General features: G+C 35.9%; 1 protein-coding gene across 9 annotated transcripts in view; it reads right to left on the reverse strand.

Moving 5' to 3' along the window:
- LRBA (LPS responsive beige-like anchor protein) overlaps positions 1 to 16,975 on the reverse strand; it is a 420,612-nt gene that overhangs the window by 95,746 nt on the left and 307,891 nt on the right. For all 9 annotated transcript variants that reach the window (XM_060778857.2, XM_060778855.2, XM_060778851.2 and 6 more), the window contains 2 exons: positions 5,808 to 5,948; positions 4,111 to 4,230 (listed from right to left, as the gene is read on the reverse strand). In XM_060778857.2, the coding sequence (XP_060634840.2) occupies positions 4,111 to 4,230; positions 5,808 to 5,948 (261 nt within the window). The remainder of the gene's footprint in view (positions 1 to 4,110; positions 4,231 to 5,807; positions 5,949 to 16,975) is intronic.

Raw genomic sequence — 16,975 nt, forward strand, 5'->3', positions numbered from 1 at the left:
ATTCCATCATTGGTGGAGTTCAGAATGCTCTCTGATTGTAGGTGAACCATAAATTCCAGCAACGAAAACTCCCAAATGATAAAATAAACCCTCGCAACCCCACCAGTATTCAAATTTGGGAGTATGAAAATACATCCTGCTTATAAGATATTTACATTATAATTTAAAAGTAGCAAAATTACAGTTATGAAGTAGCAATGAAAATAATTTTATGGTTGGGGGTCACCACAACATGAGGAACTATATTTATTAAGTGGTCGTGGCATAACACGTCGCCTAACTAGTGTCTGGTTTTACTATTTTATTTCCTTCTTCCCCTTCCCTTGTGTGTCATGTCTTTTAGACTAGTTTTGAGACAGATATTGTCTTATTACTCCTATGGTAAATTGCTCAGATAGTTTTTTATGCTGATGAGTGGTATAAAATGTTTGAATAAATAAATCATAAAATCATAACCTAATTTATGATGTTAGCCAAACGTTACATTTCACTAACCAAAGAAATGCAGCCTAAAGACAACCTGACCATTATGCTGCTACTAGTACAGACAGATTAGTTCTCTAAGATGTCTCGAAAAATTACATCAATTTATGCAGTCAATCTATATGTTTTCTCTCAAAGCAAAGATGTGGGATAGGGAAAGATGATGTTTTCACTGTAGGTTATCACTGAACAATAGGATAAAGAAAATTTATTTATTTACTTATTTGTATATCCTGCTTTATATTATAAAATCTCTGGGCAGCATACAGCAAAAGCAAACTATATGAGTTAAACTCAGTAAGAGAAATAAAAAGGTAAAGGTTTCCCCTGACATTAAGTCTAGTTGTGTCTGACTCTGGGCGTTGGCGCTCATCTCCATTTCTAGGCCGAAGAGCCGATGTTGTCCATAGACACTTCCAAGGCCATGTGGCCAGCATGACTACATGGAGTGCCGTTACCTTCCCACATAAGCAGTACCTATTGATCTACTCACACTTCTGTGTTTTTGATCTGCTAGTTTGGCAGAAGCTGGGCCTAACAGAAGGAGCTCACCTTGCTCCCCAGATTCGAACCACCAACCTTTTGGTCAGCAAGTTCAGCAGCTTAGCGGTTTAACCCATTGCATCACCAGGGGGCCTAGTAAGAGCAATAGTGCAGAACATATAAACCAATTTAAAATAATACATCTACTGTATTGTTCCCACTGGTGGGGCACACAGGAAGGTGGCTTAGTAAGTCTAGTTGCCCAGGTAGATATACAAGGGATAGCCATTCCTTCTAGTATCAATGTGCCAGGGACTATTCTCCATTGCTTTTAGTAATTAACTATCCCATTAAAATCAGTGCGAAGGAATTCTGCTAAGCTTTAACTAAATAATTCTTACATTGTCTATTAATTATATATTCTTTCTATGAAGCAACTATTCACTGATTTGTTAAATGGGTACGCGTATTTCATTTATTTTCACTACAGAATATAGGCCATTCATCCATGATTAGGAAGCTACACTTGGGTGACATTAAACAGCAATACATTTGAAAATTTGAAAAGGGAGCAAGGAACAAACTGGACACTAAGAGCCTTCAAACCTGTAAAAATTGTTGAAAGTACTGCATGCTGTAAGAAGAATCTCATGGGCCAGCTTTGGAAGCAATTTGTGTCAGTTGGCATCACACCCCAGGAAATAAAAGTTAGAGCATATATGTAGTCACAACCAATTCATGTCATCATCCTATGAAAGCTCAGACTAGTGATCAAAGCATCGGGTTAATCTTGAATGACAATCTAACCTTTGTTTGATCCTTGGATGTTTTATTTTGAAGTGACGATACTCTATATTACCTCCTTCCTGCCTATCTGGCCGAAATGTTGGAAATTAATAGTTAGATGGCAGGGTGGAAAAATGTGCAAATTACAGATGCCTTTCTTGTTGTTACTTTCTTGTCAGGTAAGTGCTAATACTCCTCCCTCCCACCCCACTTGCTAAGCCAAACATATGTTTTTACTCCATGGTTATGTAGAATGTGAGGCGTATTTTACCTTCCCAAAATACCTTTAAAATATTAGACAGATGTGAACTTTGACACAGTTAACTACAATGTGACTTTTACGGCAGATAATTTTCATCTGATGGATCATATAGCAAATAAAGACAGTCATGCTCTCTTCTCAACAGAGTTCAGTATGAGAATTGGCAGAATTTAGGTACATAAACTAGACTCCAAATAGTATTCAAATTGTTGCATACAAACAAGTTTGTGTATTCATATAATTATGTTTCTATTGCACCAAATTAACATCAGATGCTACCAAATTTCAAATGCAAGACCTTGCAAGGAAATGGAAGTAGACTCAATATTGTTATGGGCCAATACACCTATTTGCCACCACTTTCTCTGCAAGCCTTCTCTGTCCTTTCCTTCTTTAAATGTACCTTGGTTGGGAGAATGATAGCAAACATGTTTTGCATTTCCCTCAAAGGAATCCAATTACATATAGCATCTTAACTAAGGGCCACTGACAAACAACTGGGACTATGGAGGACTTTATATACACATTACCATCTAGATCAAGACCCTACAGTTAGATGGATCTCTTATCTGTTCAATGTCTTATTTTTTCATAGAAAGAAAATTTAATTCTCTTGTAGTAAAGTAAGAAAATCATGTTAGTCTGTGGGTTCTTTGCCCTTCTGGCAAATACTATTAACACATGAATCAAATTTGTTAGGGATTTTGGCAAAAGTCTGCTTTTACTATTCAGAATTTACTAGATTGTTAGTTCACATTAGCAGCATTTTGTCCTTCATATAACTATCTATTATGCTAATAAAACATCATCAATATATTCAGTATGTGGAGTGCATATTTATTAAACTAGTCACATCAAAGTTTAAAAAAATTGCAGACTTCGACATTGTAGTTTGACAAAGTTACCATCAGCCCATTATATTAAGCTTATTATATATTTCCACAATTTTAGCAGCATATTAAATGTATAGTGATTATAAATCATAGGTAAAACAAAAAAAATATTTTGTGTCAAAAGCATTGCATAAATAAATATAAGACTGATAAAAATAGAGGGAACACAAGCAGTTAAATAATTTTTGTCCAAAAATGAGCAACAGTGACCTCATTGTCTGTAGCTTTAAACAATTCTTCTTCTGTGCATGAGGCAGGGCATTGTGAATAAGCATATATATGCAGACTTGTTTGTTCTCACATAAGGTGAAGGATTCTTCTAGGTAGTGCCATTTTGCCATCTCTCTTTTGATCTGCCCACTCCACTTCTGAGTCTGTTCAGGGACTTACAAGTTGACCTTTCTCGGTGTACACCTAGAGGCAAACTCTCATGGGGAACCATCCACTTGGGATTTCCTGGTTTTGGTGCCAAGAGGCTGGACAGCCATCTGTCAGAGGTACTTTGGCTGTCCTTTTCCTGCATTGCAGGTGGTTGGAATCTATCATTCTATGATTCTAAACTATGATTTGAAGCATATTACAGATATAGAAATTATGATAGATTCCAAATCATTATGTAGTTCCTCTTTGTTTTTGCACCAATATGTGGTGCACCAAAAACCTCTCCTTGGAGGCCCAGTTTGTACCAACTTTGTCTTCATTCTGCGTCCAAGCAAAATGAACGACTTTATTAAAGCCATTGGAGCCTATTTGTTTTGCAAAACATATATGACTTTAAACTGTTTGAACCGTCTAGCCTGTGTAAATTTGTTTAATATGCTTTTAATGGATTTACATTGTTTTTATTAAGTAATTATTAAAGTTTTTAATATGACCCATTTAAATATCTCCCTGAAACCTGATAATAAAAGGGCAGAATATCGACACTGTAAAAAATACATAAATATTAGTCTCATAAAATTTAACACATCAGGATCAGATAATCACTTATTTCCTATGCACTAGTAAATGTAATTGTACAGCTGTCTGTTTTTCCTATAGTTTCTGTTCTATTGAATGTAAGAATGCAATCTTTAAAAGGTACAAATCTCTTCTTTTATATGCTGCAAAGCACAATTTTGAAAAATAGGTCTTGGTAAATAAATAATCATAATCATAATCAAGCTTATTACAACACTGTTTACTACTTTTACTGATGTTTACCTTGATATCAGAGGTGTCACGCTGACAATTGCGCCATGCCCGAGAAATCGAAGAAAATGTTCTATCTGCATGGTCAAACTTTCCCCCTTGCAGGTTTAGGAAGAATGTTGTAAAAGGCTCCTAGGAAAATTAGAGAAAAGAAGAAGAATTTGAAATCACCATGAGGATATTTCCCTTTTCGATATTTAATATTTTTTTTGACCATTACCAAATTGAAGGTAAGCTTAATTTGCAAATGAAAACAAAACAAAACAAAAGGAAATAGGAATTATACATCTATTTGGCTAGTTCAGAAGTATGACTAAATTTAGATATATAAAATCATGGTATCTTATATTCTCACATAATTTAAATCATTGTATTTGAATCCCTTTAAATAGTTGTTACTATTGCTAGAAGCATATATAGTGCAGTAATTAAGGATATTATAAAATAGAATGTAGAAAGAATTCTAGGTTATTATCATAACTGAATTCACTGGATGCTTTAGGAAAGCTAATATTTTTCTAATAAGATCTCCCCAATCAGGAAAAAATGCTTCAAAGTTACTGAGAGAAGTACTGGAACAACTGTCTAAACTCAATGTATTATTTTTCTATTTGTTTATCAGCTATGGATATAATACTACAAAATGCTTAACACTAAGTACAATAATTTAAATCTGGATTTACATATGTGTGACCGTGTATAAACCATGATCCAAAGATTCCATTTTCTGCTGGCCTTGTAACAATTTGTGTTCTGTGAACCTCAGACACTATGTCTTTTTGTAAACTGTCTTGAGAAGTTTGGCCTGTTTCAAAAATAATTAGTCTTATAACCATGGTAAACATGGGATGAGCACACATAACTAATGATGAAATGCTTAGGATACTATGCATTATTCAATTAAAATGCCCCTAGGAATATAAAGCATTAAAAAGGTGGGTGGATATATGCATAAGGTGAGCGCACCTTATACAGTTCACAATTAAGCAAAGAAAAATGTTTGAACAAATGAATACCCTCCTCCTCCCAGTCAAAGGACACTTAAGCACATATTAGTGGATAATTACTTGAAATTAGCTAAGTACCATAAATTACCTCAAGGATTTCTGTCTGCTTGTACTATCCTAACAAGGTTTAATTAATGATGTGCTGCTAATGCTTTCTCAAAGAAATTAGTTTCCATCAAATAAATCATCATTCCAGTTTATTTTGCAGAAGCATGGTCTGTTTTATAAATATATTAAGTCTCCTCTGTTGTATCAGTATCTGTAAGGATACCACAACTTTATTAACAAAAGAAGACCACGATCATTCTGCTTTTATGCAGCATTATAAAGCCTTGTTTTACTTGTCAATGATACACTTGAAATCCTTCTAATTTGGCCAGATTCCATCTTTTTTTTAAGGATCCATCAATGAAACAAATAAAAAATCAAAACACAATTACAAATAGAAATAAAAATAATAGAAAAACTTTTGCAAATTTTCAAAATACATTCTAAGAGAGAGCTTTTCCATTTAGATTATATTATAAAAACATGTTAAGAATTTAGAAGTGATTTCTGGATCATCCAAAATGACCTATGGATTATACTCAACCTTAAAAATATCAGTAGTTTTAATGGCCACTAATTTTAAATCTGTTCTTCAACCACCGGTTGATTTCTCTAGTAAAATAAAACAAAAACTCTTTCAATTCTTTTACTTACGATTCTTAACAACCAAGTAAGTGTAAAACTTGCTGTTGAATAATGTGTCCCATAATGGAACTTTGGAACCTGCTCATCTTCCCATGTTTCATAGCGTTCTGCAAAGAATGCACCTCTTTTGGGATTAAGGGCACCAATAGGCTGGGGACAAAAAAAAGAACAGACTTAATACGCAATATTGGCTGAAATTGTAACATTTCATCCACTAAATTAGTAGTGGAAATTTAAGGAACACAATGCATATTATTTGAAGATATTGTTTAATTAGTCTAAAATACCAATATGCAATGGTATCAATATCACATCAGATGAGCAAGTAGACTTAGGACACATCTGCACTGACTACTTGATGCAGCTTGACAGTGTGGTGTTTACATATCATATTCCACAAATGTACACAGTAACATGTATTCAGGAATTTAAACTGAGATAACCAAAGGCAGAGGATACTCCAGAATAGCGCCTGTAATGCGCATCAGCATGCCTAAATGTAAACCACATTGCATGACAAAATTATATAAGGGATCGGTAGTCTGGTGATCTGCACCTGTGTATTGTGGCAAAGGAGGTGAACCCCACCCCACTCCCACCCCCTACACACACACACACACACACACCCGATTCCTCCATGGTCATGAAGCTGCAGATACCAAGTATTCTGAAACCAGGTTGGGGGCAGCTTCTATGGTTCATATAAGCACCACAAAAGCCTGAAATCAGTTCCAGGACCTCATATGTAATCATCCGCACAGCTAAATTACTTTCTTCTCTGCCGGTTTCACAGCAACCTAAGCAGTTAGTGTAGTCTACTAAGTTCATTCTCTCAGTTAGTCTTTAAGGTGCAAAAAATGTCCCTTTGCATTACACACTTTTATTACTTTTAAATGGCAGACCTGGACAATTTATGTATTTGTAGAAAGGAAAGGGAAGGTAACTATTCTGTTAGACAATTTAGCCCCAACCTACAATTGACTCATAGCATCTTTAAAGTGGAGCGCTCTTCTACTTCCTTTCCCTCTCCTGCTATGGCAAGTTTCTTAGTTGAGCAAAGCTAATTTGGAGTATATAAGGGATTGCACTGAGAACAGCCTCCTCTGAAGGCTGTTCAGTTCTACCATTTTGCTAGTGAAATGTCCCTGTTGGATAATACCAACATCATCTTCTCTTTTCATTGAGAGTTTTCAAGTAATTTTTACAACATATTTTGCATAAGGAAATATTACACAGTTGTTTTTCAGGTCATGTAAACAAATAATGACAAAGTGAAATGCTTCCCCTAACAACAGCCTTATGTCACATAAGGACATGAGTAAATACTGAAATCACATAGGTGAATCTAACCACAAAAACAAGTTCATTCACTGATCTCATTTTTACCCAGTCACTGTCCTCGGTCAAAGATAAACTAGATACAAAAACCCCATGAGCATTCCTAAAACTAAACTTGGTTTATTATTTGTTGTCTTAAGTGAAAATGCTGGTGCTACTCTTTAGGACAGTGGTTCTGAACCTGTGAGTCCCCAGATGTTTTGGCCTTCAACTCCCAGAAATCCTAACTGTTGCTAAACTGGCTGGGATTTCTGGGAGTTGTAGACCAAAACACCTGGGGACCCATAGGTTCAGAACTACTGCTTTATGGGTTTGGTTACACTGGAATTGTGTTATAATCCATCCCTAATTTTAAGGTCAAGGCAATCCCCCTCACACATATTTTACTGGATAGCTGGGTAAAAGAGGCAGGGTCTTGTTAATAAAACAGTGGAATGCCCTCCTTAATGGAGATCCACTGAGCTCACTCACTGGCAAAATAAGCCAGATGGCTTGAAGTTGATTTAGACGCCATTACAGGTTTTTGATTAAGTAGAATGGAGACATCTATATGTATGGGAATTGAACAGTATAATGTCATATTTAAAGGTACACAATGAAAGCAATCTAACTATACTATAAATTCCCTAACATTAGATGGCATGTTGCAGGTCCTTCAGAAACATAAAGGAATGCAGGCAATTAATTAAAAATGTGTTTTAAAATAAGCCACTTTAATAAAAATACTTTATTTAGAAATAAAACAGAAAATGGCTGTTAACACTATAGAGAATAAAGCTATTCAACATGTTCAACAATTATTCAAAATTCAGTGTAATTGTTCTTGAAAGATGGACTCATCAAGGACTAGCATCACCGAATTTGAGAAAATGAGAAGCATTTCACAAAACCTAGTCCCCCTTTGTAACTTAAGTAACAATGAACTACAAATGAATGAGCCAAGTACAAATGTTTAAGATCGAATATAATTGATTTTATTACTCAGCAACAGAATAGTATTTCTTTTTGCCTTTGTTGTAGATCCTTTTATTTCTTCTCATGAATATTTCTATGGACTAGATGGCACAAAATCCAACATGAACCTTGGCAATAATCTAAAATGACGATAAACCCTTTTCTTAAAAAGGGAGGTCTACAAACCGTTTGCTTTGTTCTATCTGAAGGAACTAAACTATTCCAAGGAAGAATTGAGATCACTCTGCTTTTAATATTGTATTTGTAAAGAACCACCATCTGTTTTTGTGTTTGGTAGCATTCAACCAAGCCAGGGTTTTCTTTAAAAAGAGACATTAAGTCATTTGTAAATAGGTTACATTTCAGTAGCAATACGAATAATGCAGTATTCGTATGGCCTTGAAGCTTTCCAAAGGCATGCTTTTAACTGCTCCCACTTTTATTATTTTCCAAGTAAGACCACCACAGATCAATAGTTATAGAATTAAATTCACTGAATATAAAGCTAAAACCAATTAGGATTGATTTAATTCTCTTTTGAAAAAAAGAAATAAAAGGAATCATGTGGCGATCCATACAGACAGAATGCACAGTATTGATTTTAAGTCTTCTATTTCGTTACACTTGGTTTCTGAAACCCAGCAAGAGGACAACTATCAAGTCATGCGATGTTTATTTGCAAGCAGGTTTTTTAAAGTCACCGAATGGGGGAGAAAGGCTTAGAAATAAAGAACTATGGGACTGTGCTCTGACAATGATACACTATCAGCTTACTCAGAGAAGTTACAGAGGGAATACACACATTGAATTATACATTACACAAATGCTCTGATTTATTGTGGTAATAACATCCACCTCATTAAAAGATTCTGCTTTGCTGCAGTCAGAAAGCTACATATTGTTTACTGCTATAAATTAATGGCGGTACACAGAAGACGGTGAGACCCTTGTAACAATAGATCTGTAATGACAGTGCTGTATATCACTGCTTCCTCGGCAGCATCGTAATAAAACAGAGACAGTGTATTGGGCTAATACATTTTACCAGGCTGACCCACATTTTCCTGACAACTGCTATAAGGCCTTGCAAATAGTTAACTAATTATCAAGCATTCAGGGGAGGGGAGGGGAACCCCAATCCCTTCTAAAATGCTCCTCTCATTCTCTTATATGAAATGTTCAATTTTTTTACTATCGCATTTTGAAAGGAACAGATAACTACAGTTCTGCTTAATTGGCTTTGAAGTGGCATTATTCTCATACGGGGGCCAAAGCTAGGAAATTCCCAATTGTGATGCATCAGCCATAAATGTGTTTATGAAAACCTTGTGCCAGGAGCTGCTCACTAACCCATGCAGGAGAAATGGCATCCATAGGAAAATGAGCAACTTAAAGCTGTCCTTTGACCTGCAGTAATACAATATATCTTACTTATTGTAAAAATAGATGCGGCAGTAAGAGAGACACAATTATATGGTTAGATACTGCCAAGGTTTAAATGAGAACTCCAAGCAGAAGCTAAGCATGTTAACGATACGTTCTGCAGGAGTAAGCAAGGCAACTCGAGAGGCATCATAGTGATTTATTCAAAACCTTCAGATTATAAATTGCACTAGCGATCTTGGTGCTGATAGATCTCCTCATAACAAAATGTAGTTTCAGTATTATCTGTAGGATGAACAGATAAAAATGAAGTAACAACATAATTAAACTTCAATTAAAAATAAAGAAAGCAGCAGCAGTATAAATCAATATAAATCAATAACATCAATATAACATCAATATAAATCAAGCAAAACAGTACAATAAAACATCAATATAAATCAAGCAAAACAGTACAACCCCCATAACCATTGTTTCATTTTTCCACATCTAACAAAATATGTCCTCTCTAAGCATTTTCTAGATCCTCCAGATCCTCTATGGTACTCTGGGCCCTACATTTCAAAATAATTCGCTATTATCCGTGGTTTCAGATATCAATGAAAAGTCTAGGAACAGATTTGGACTTCGCATGGCATTGTATGATAAACAAAATTCACATCTACACACCAAGAATACAAGGAAACAGAAGGAAAGCCTCATAGGTTGCTGTCAACATTCTTCCCTAGGTTTTAACCTGACAAGCAGCAGAACAAATTGAAGATAGGTCAAGTGGTTTCCACAATGTTGGTGACACAAAAGTTCCTGTGACAAAAGGTGATTATTTATTTATTTATTTGTTTATTTTCTACCCCTACCCTTCTCCCACAAGGGGACTCAGGGAGGCTTTACATAAGCATCCGTGATGCTGTCAACATATACATTTGATTAAAACAGTAAAGCTTGATTAAAACATTATAAAAATCATTAAAAAATTCATTTAACATTCAACTAACATGCCACTAAAACCAAGATCCAACCAAACTAATCCAATGTCGTAATGTCGTAATTTTCAAGTTTCCTTTCCAAGCTGCCATTGTCCTCTGATCAATGCCTCTAGTCAAATGCCTGGTCCCACAGCCAGGTCTGGTCCCACAGCCAGTTGTCTCTTGAAGGACAGGAGGGAGGTGGCCAGCCTGATGTCTTTAGGGAGGGAGTTCCACAGACAGGGGCCACTGTTGAAAAGGCCCTGTCCCTCGTCCCCCCCCCCCAATCATGTTTGCGAGAATGGTGGGATCAAGAGCAGGGCCTCTCCTGACGATCTTAAGCTGGGTGATGGTTCATAGCAGGAGATATGTTCGGATAATGTACAGTCCCCCCCCCCACCTCCAAACTAACTAATAGATGAAAGCAAAGCTATATGGTTATAAACCATAAAACAGCTTCTTCAAACTGAATATATGGGAGCTCCTCTTCTTACTTTACACAAACATACAAGACTTCAAACCATTCTAGTGACAATGATGCTATCTATGTGTACTGTAGTCTCAATGACATTGTGTTCATTTCCATAACATGTTGGATCTCACATGGTAACACAAGTTGAATATCCCTTAGCTCAGTGTTCTCAACCTATGGGTCCCCAGGTGTTTTGACCTACAACTCCCAGAAATCCCAGCCAGTTTAGCAGCTGTTAGGATTTCTGGGAGTTGAAGGCCAAAACATCTGGGGACCCACAGGTTGAGAACTACTGCTTTAGTTGGAATTTCAAAATCCAAAATATTCTAAAATCATCTACATGGATGGCTGGGACAGTGATACTTTTGCTTTCTGGTGGTTCAATTTACACAAGCTTTGTTTTCTTACATAAAATTATTTAAAATATTGTATAAAATTACTTTCTTTTTTTTTTTTGTAAATATTTTTATTAATTTTCATGCACACATACATTGTTAAAAACAGGTAATAGGTATAAAGGGAGCTTAACAAGAGGAGTATAGAGTGGGGAGAAAGGGGAGGTAAGGGAAGGGTGGGTAGTGCTTTCGGGTGGGGGGACAGGGCTGGGGGTAATAGAAGGGGGACAACGAGGGGAGGGGGTTTGGTACTTCCAGGTTTATCCGTCGTGGTTCAAACATAATGGGTTTTGCATATTACATTTGACTTTTACATTTCCCGTTCTCCTCTCTCCATAATAAATTCTGTATAAATGTTAAATTTTGTTTTGTGCCTTATGGCTTTCTTTCTTAAGAGTAATAAAAGTGTCATTATTATTAATTGCTCCGGGTGGTTTGACCCTTATTTTTTCTTTAGCATTTAATCATTTTCTTGGATTGTTGTTATATTTCTATTGTGTACAGCCCATTATTTTCCTCCTTTATAAATTTTATTACTGAATTCCAATTGGTTTTCTGAGGTTTCCTATAACTTTGAGAGATTCTCTGTGTCAAGATGTCCATGTTTATTATGTCCCAAATCTTGTCAACCCATTGTTCCATTGATGGAACTTCTTTGTTTTTCCACAATCTTGCTATGACCATTCTAGCCGCTGTTGTTAAGTAAAAGAGTATTTTATCTTCATTTTTGTCTAGTTTGAGATTGTGAAGCCCTAATAGTAGTATTTCCGGTCTTAAATCAAATTTGACCTCTAGTATTTTTTCGACCGATCTATGGATTTGAATCCAGAATTTTTGACCTTTTTACAGTTCCACCACATGTGCAGAAATATACCTTTTTCTCTCTCGCACTTCCAGCATCGATCTTCTTTTTTGTTTTTATTTATTTTGGCCAGGATTTCCGGGGTTAAATACCACCTATAGAAAATCTTGTACCAGCTCTCCTTTATATCAGTGGCATATGCATATTTGATTTTGTTTTTCCAGATTTTTTCCCAATCTACTAGGGGTATTGAGTGGCCTATATCTCTTGCCCAGGTTATCATGTTGGTCTTTATTTGTTCAGTCTCAGTGGTCCAGATTAGTAACTGATTATATATCTTTCTTATGAGTTTTGTGTCTGTTGTTAGGATGTTGTCCCAAAAGGAACTTTTTGTTTCAAAGCCTACTTTTTCATCGATTTTGAAGTTTTCTCTAATCTGATGGTAGTGGAACCAGGAGATAGAGGCGTCAACTTGGTTTAGTTCTTCTCTAGATTTTAGAGCTATTTCCTGTCCCTTGATGTTAATGAGTTGTTTATAAGTAAGCCATATCTTCCTCGGTATTTCCCTTCTATGATGTGCTTCCGTGGGGGAAAACCACATTGGCGTTCTTTGATGGAATTTGTTTTTATACTTATTCCAGGTGTTGATTAAAGCCGCTCTGATTGGATGGTTTTTGAAGAGTTTTTCTTTTTTGTCTTTATTTCTCCAGAGATAAGCGTGCCACCCCTGGTTTATGTCGAACCCTTCCACTGCTAAAATCCTCTCTTTACTAAGTGTCGCCCAGTCTCGAAGCCAGCTTAACGCTGCGGCGTCGTAATATAGTTGTAGCTCAGGGAGGGCTAGTCCCCCTCTCTTTTTGTCGTCTACCAGATGTATTGCCCTTATTCTATGTTTCTTGTTGTTCCAAATAAATTTGAAGATAGCCTTTTGCCACCTCTCTAGCAGTGTCTTAGTTTTTAAAATGGGTAGTGCTTGAAACGTGAAAAGGATGTCTGGCAGAACGCTCATTTTTATTGTAGCTATTTTGCCTAGTAAAGACAGGTTGAGCTGTGACCATTTCTGCAATTTCTTTTGGATTTCCGACCATTTCTTCTCGTAGTTATTTTTTATGAGGTGGTTATTATTGGGAGTAATTATTATTCCAAGGTACTTGACTTTATTGCTAATGTTTATTTTTGCCAGATCTTGTAGCTTTTCTTGTTTCTCCTTGCTCATGTTTTTGACAATTATCTGTGTTTTATCTCTATTTATTTTTAGACCCGCTACTTCGCCATATTCATCGATTGTCTCTAGCCATTTGATTATGTTGTTAATAGGGTCCTCCACAAAGCACACCACGTCATCCGCAAATGCGCGTAACTTGAAAGAGTGGCTTTTAATTTTTAGTCCTGCTAGTTCCGGGTTTTTCCTTATGTTGTTAAGTAGGGTTTCCAGGGTAAGAATGAATATCAACGGCGATAGCGGGCATCCCTGCCTGGTCCCTTTCATTATAGGGATGTCTACCGATTGGTGACCATTAACCTTTATATTCGCCTTTTGTTCGCTGTATATGGCTCCTATCGCGTTTGTGAATTGATATCCGATATCCATTTCCCTTAGTAACGCCCTAATAAAGTTCCAGTTAACCCGATCGAACGCTTTCTCTGCGTCGAGGAACATTATGCCTACTTCTTTCTGTTTTGTTTTCTCACAATAATCTATAATATTAACTACAGTTCTTATATTATCTTTTAGTTGGCGTTTTGGTACCTACCTACTAAAATTACTTTCAAGTGATGTGTATAAGGTGTGCATGAAATATAAATGAATTTAATGTTTAGATTTGAGACCCCTCTCCAAGATACTCAACTAAATATATGCAAAAATCCCAAAATCCAAAAAAAGCCCTCTCAAATCCACGGTGCTTCTGGTCACAACCGTATCAGATATGGGATACTCAATCTGTAACTTAGTGTGATTTCTTTAACTGCTAAACTATATATTGTTTTAGCTATTTTGTTTTAGATTATATTGTATCTCACTTATCCCTTACTGGGAGAAAGATCTCTAGACAATTTACAATAGATCAGCAATGATTTCTGATTTCTAATTAATTAAGGATAGGGCTAACCAAATGTGTTCCCAACCCTTTTAAAATTAAATTGCTGCAAACAATGACAAATTGATTTGTGTGCAGAAAGATTGTGATCTTCATTTAGGTACTCCAAACAAACTCCTGGGTCAGAATTATTTCTGTTATTTCTGCACCAGGCTCCAGCTGGTGGATCTCTGGAATCTAAAATAAAACACAAAACTAAATCTAATGTTTGGCTTGGAGATCTGAACTTGGAAACAAGAATTCCCGTACAGCTACACCCGTAATTATTCATTTTATAAAAGACGTCAAAGTTGAAGAATGTGTTGGTGCTGTTTTCCCCCTCTCTGGTGTGCTTTTAAATCAACTGCATTGTAATATTTAATTTAATGCATTTGATTGATTGTGTGTGTGTGTGTGTGTGTGTGTGTGTGTTCTATGCTTTTAACGGCATCTTTCAGTTAATCTGAAATCACCCTAAATTACAGTTTTGAGAGAAAGATGGAACATAAATCAGGTATGGAAAGAAGGAAGCAACTACAATCAAATCTGTTAAACATTTTCTCTGTTACATTAGAAGTCAAGAAAGTGAGATGAAGTTTTTTTAAAGGCAGTTGCCATTTCAGCTTGTATATCAGAAGTATAATATCTCAGAAAACTGGTCACGTTCCAATTAGCACTGATTAGATCTTATCCACAGTTCTGTCTTGTATTCTGTTCACCTAATTTTTAGATAGAGCTCAGAGGAAGGCAATGGCAAAACCCTGCTGGACAAATCTTGCCAAGAAAACCATGTGATAGGTTTGCCTTAGGGGTCTCCATAGGTTGGGAATGACTTGAAGGAACACATCCAAGAAGGAGGTCACACTTAAAAGGGTAAAGCCATTTAAATAAAATGCTGACATAATTGTGAACACAGAGGGGAAACAAATACAGAAAGTAAAATAATTTGATAATTTTCCAAAAGATGTTAAAAATGTTTCTAGACCAGGATCACTGAAGGAGAACTAACCGATTCAACTTACAGCAAAATAAGAATTGCTTCTAACTACATTTGGGAAAGAGATAAATTGTTCAAAGACCCTTAAAGACATAACATTTCGATTTCCTTTGCATCCTTCTCAACCCCTACATTTTCCAGCATAAATTCTCTTTGCTAGACTTAGACATCAGTGAGGCCTAAGTAAAAAAACAGTTTAAAAGAAAACTACTCAGGACTCATTATTAAGTGGCTGCTTGAAAGTAGACTCAACTTTCAGAGCGTAGTTAGTCAATAGAGGTTAACATAAAAATAACCAATACTTTACTATGGTTAAAGATGTGTGGCTAACGAAGAGTTTAAATTTGAGGAAATCTTTCTGTTATCAGACACCTGCCTACATAGTTTTTAACTCTATGATTACTTATCCTGGAGAACGATTATAGTCTTGCTGTTGTATACAATAAGCACTTTCCCAATCTACTACAAATAGAGAAGAATGAAAGCTGCTCTTGAACAGAACTGTGTTCCTAAAAGTACCAGAGCATTTTGGCCTACAATTGTCAGCAAAACCTTTATACTTGATAAGTGCCATACTTGCTTGGCCAATGACATTTCCAGACCAATATACCTGGAGGGAACAACATTAGGAAACACTTTACTGAGGGGGCGGGGGACAGTGTTGCTTAGTGGCTTGAGTGCTGGAGTAAGAGCCTGGAGAATAGGATTCAAATGCATGGGAACTCATTAGGTGAGTCACACTCGCTCAGCCTCAGAAAGGAAACAGCAAATCACTTCTGAATGAAACCTCCATGATATCTTCTCCCTAGAGTCACCAAATGACAGAGTCTACTTGAACATACACAACATCAACGACATATAGATATACCATATGCTGAAATAGGGACCTTCATAAGTAATGAAATGTTTGAGAGTGCATAAAGACACAAAATATTATTTTCCCATATTCAAAACTAGGATATAGTGGCAATTGTACTGAATCACTTGTGTACTACTGTAGCAAATAAATGCAATTTACAGTGGGCAGTTCAACTACATGGATGCCTAACAGAACCAAGGATTCCCTTCTGTTAAAAATATATTTGGAATTAGTTAAGGAAACTGAACAAATATAACTATTTCTATATAATATTTCATTTATCAGCTGCTTAAATCCTCTTTGTGTATTACGCCTGTACAATAAGTATTAATATTGTTAAGTGCCACAAAATAACACCTTTTGGATAATGATTCGATGATTTTATGTCTGTATAAACTAAAAGATAAAACCAATCACTCCTACAGAGCATCGTTGTATCAATTTAACAATACAGAGATTTTACAGCATTTTTTTCTGAAAAGAAATTACTTTGGCAAAGAAATACAGACAAATAGCCTTCATTTGGATCATTTAAGGATCATATGCCCTGTTCATGGCTCAGGCAACTATTTTGCAGCTGCTGCTTTATCTAACTGACAAGTATAAGCAATGGACTGTGATAAGCATTTTTATCAAACCCATGGGTATTTTGTTGTGTACATTGAAGAGATGGTGAAAATGCTATTACTGTTATCACTTTGCACTCCTGATTTGATTTAATAGCTTAGAAATATATCCAAGCCATACAGGTTTATAACTGTGTTTTTAAGGCAATTTATTTAGGTAGACTCCTTTGAAGAGATTCTTAAGCATACGGCAGCCAAATAAACAGCATCTAAACTAAGCAACCAACATTTTTGCAAGAATTCATTATAACAACAGGGACTTTTGTGATTATTCAACCAAGAAATCCACAAACACATTGAAACAAAAA

This window comes from Anolis sagrei, chromosome 5, assembly GCF_037176765.1.
Source record: "Anolis sagrei isolate rAnoSag1 chromosome 5, rAnoSag1.mat, whole genome shotgun sequence".
NCBI lineage: Eukaryota > Metazoa > Chordata > Lepidosauria > Squamata > Dactyloidae > Anolis > Anolis sagrei.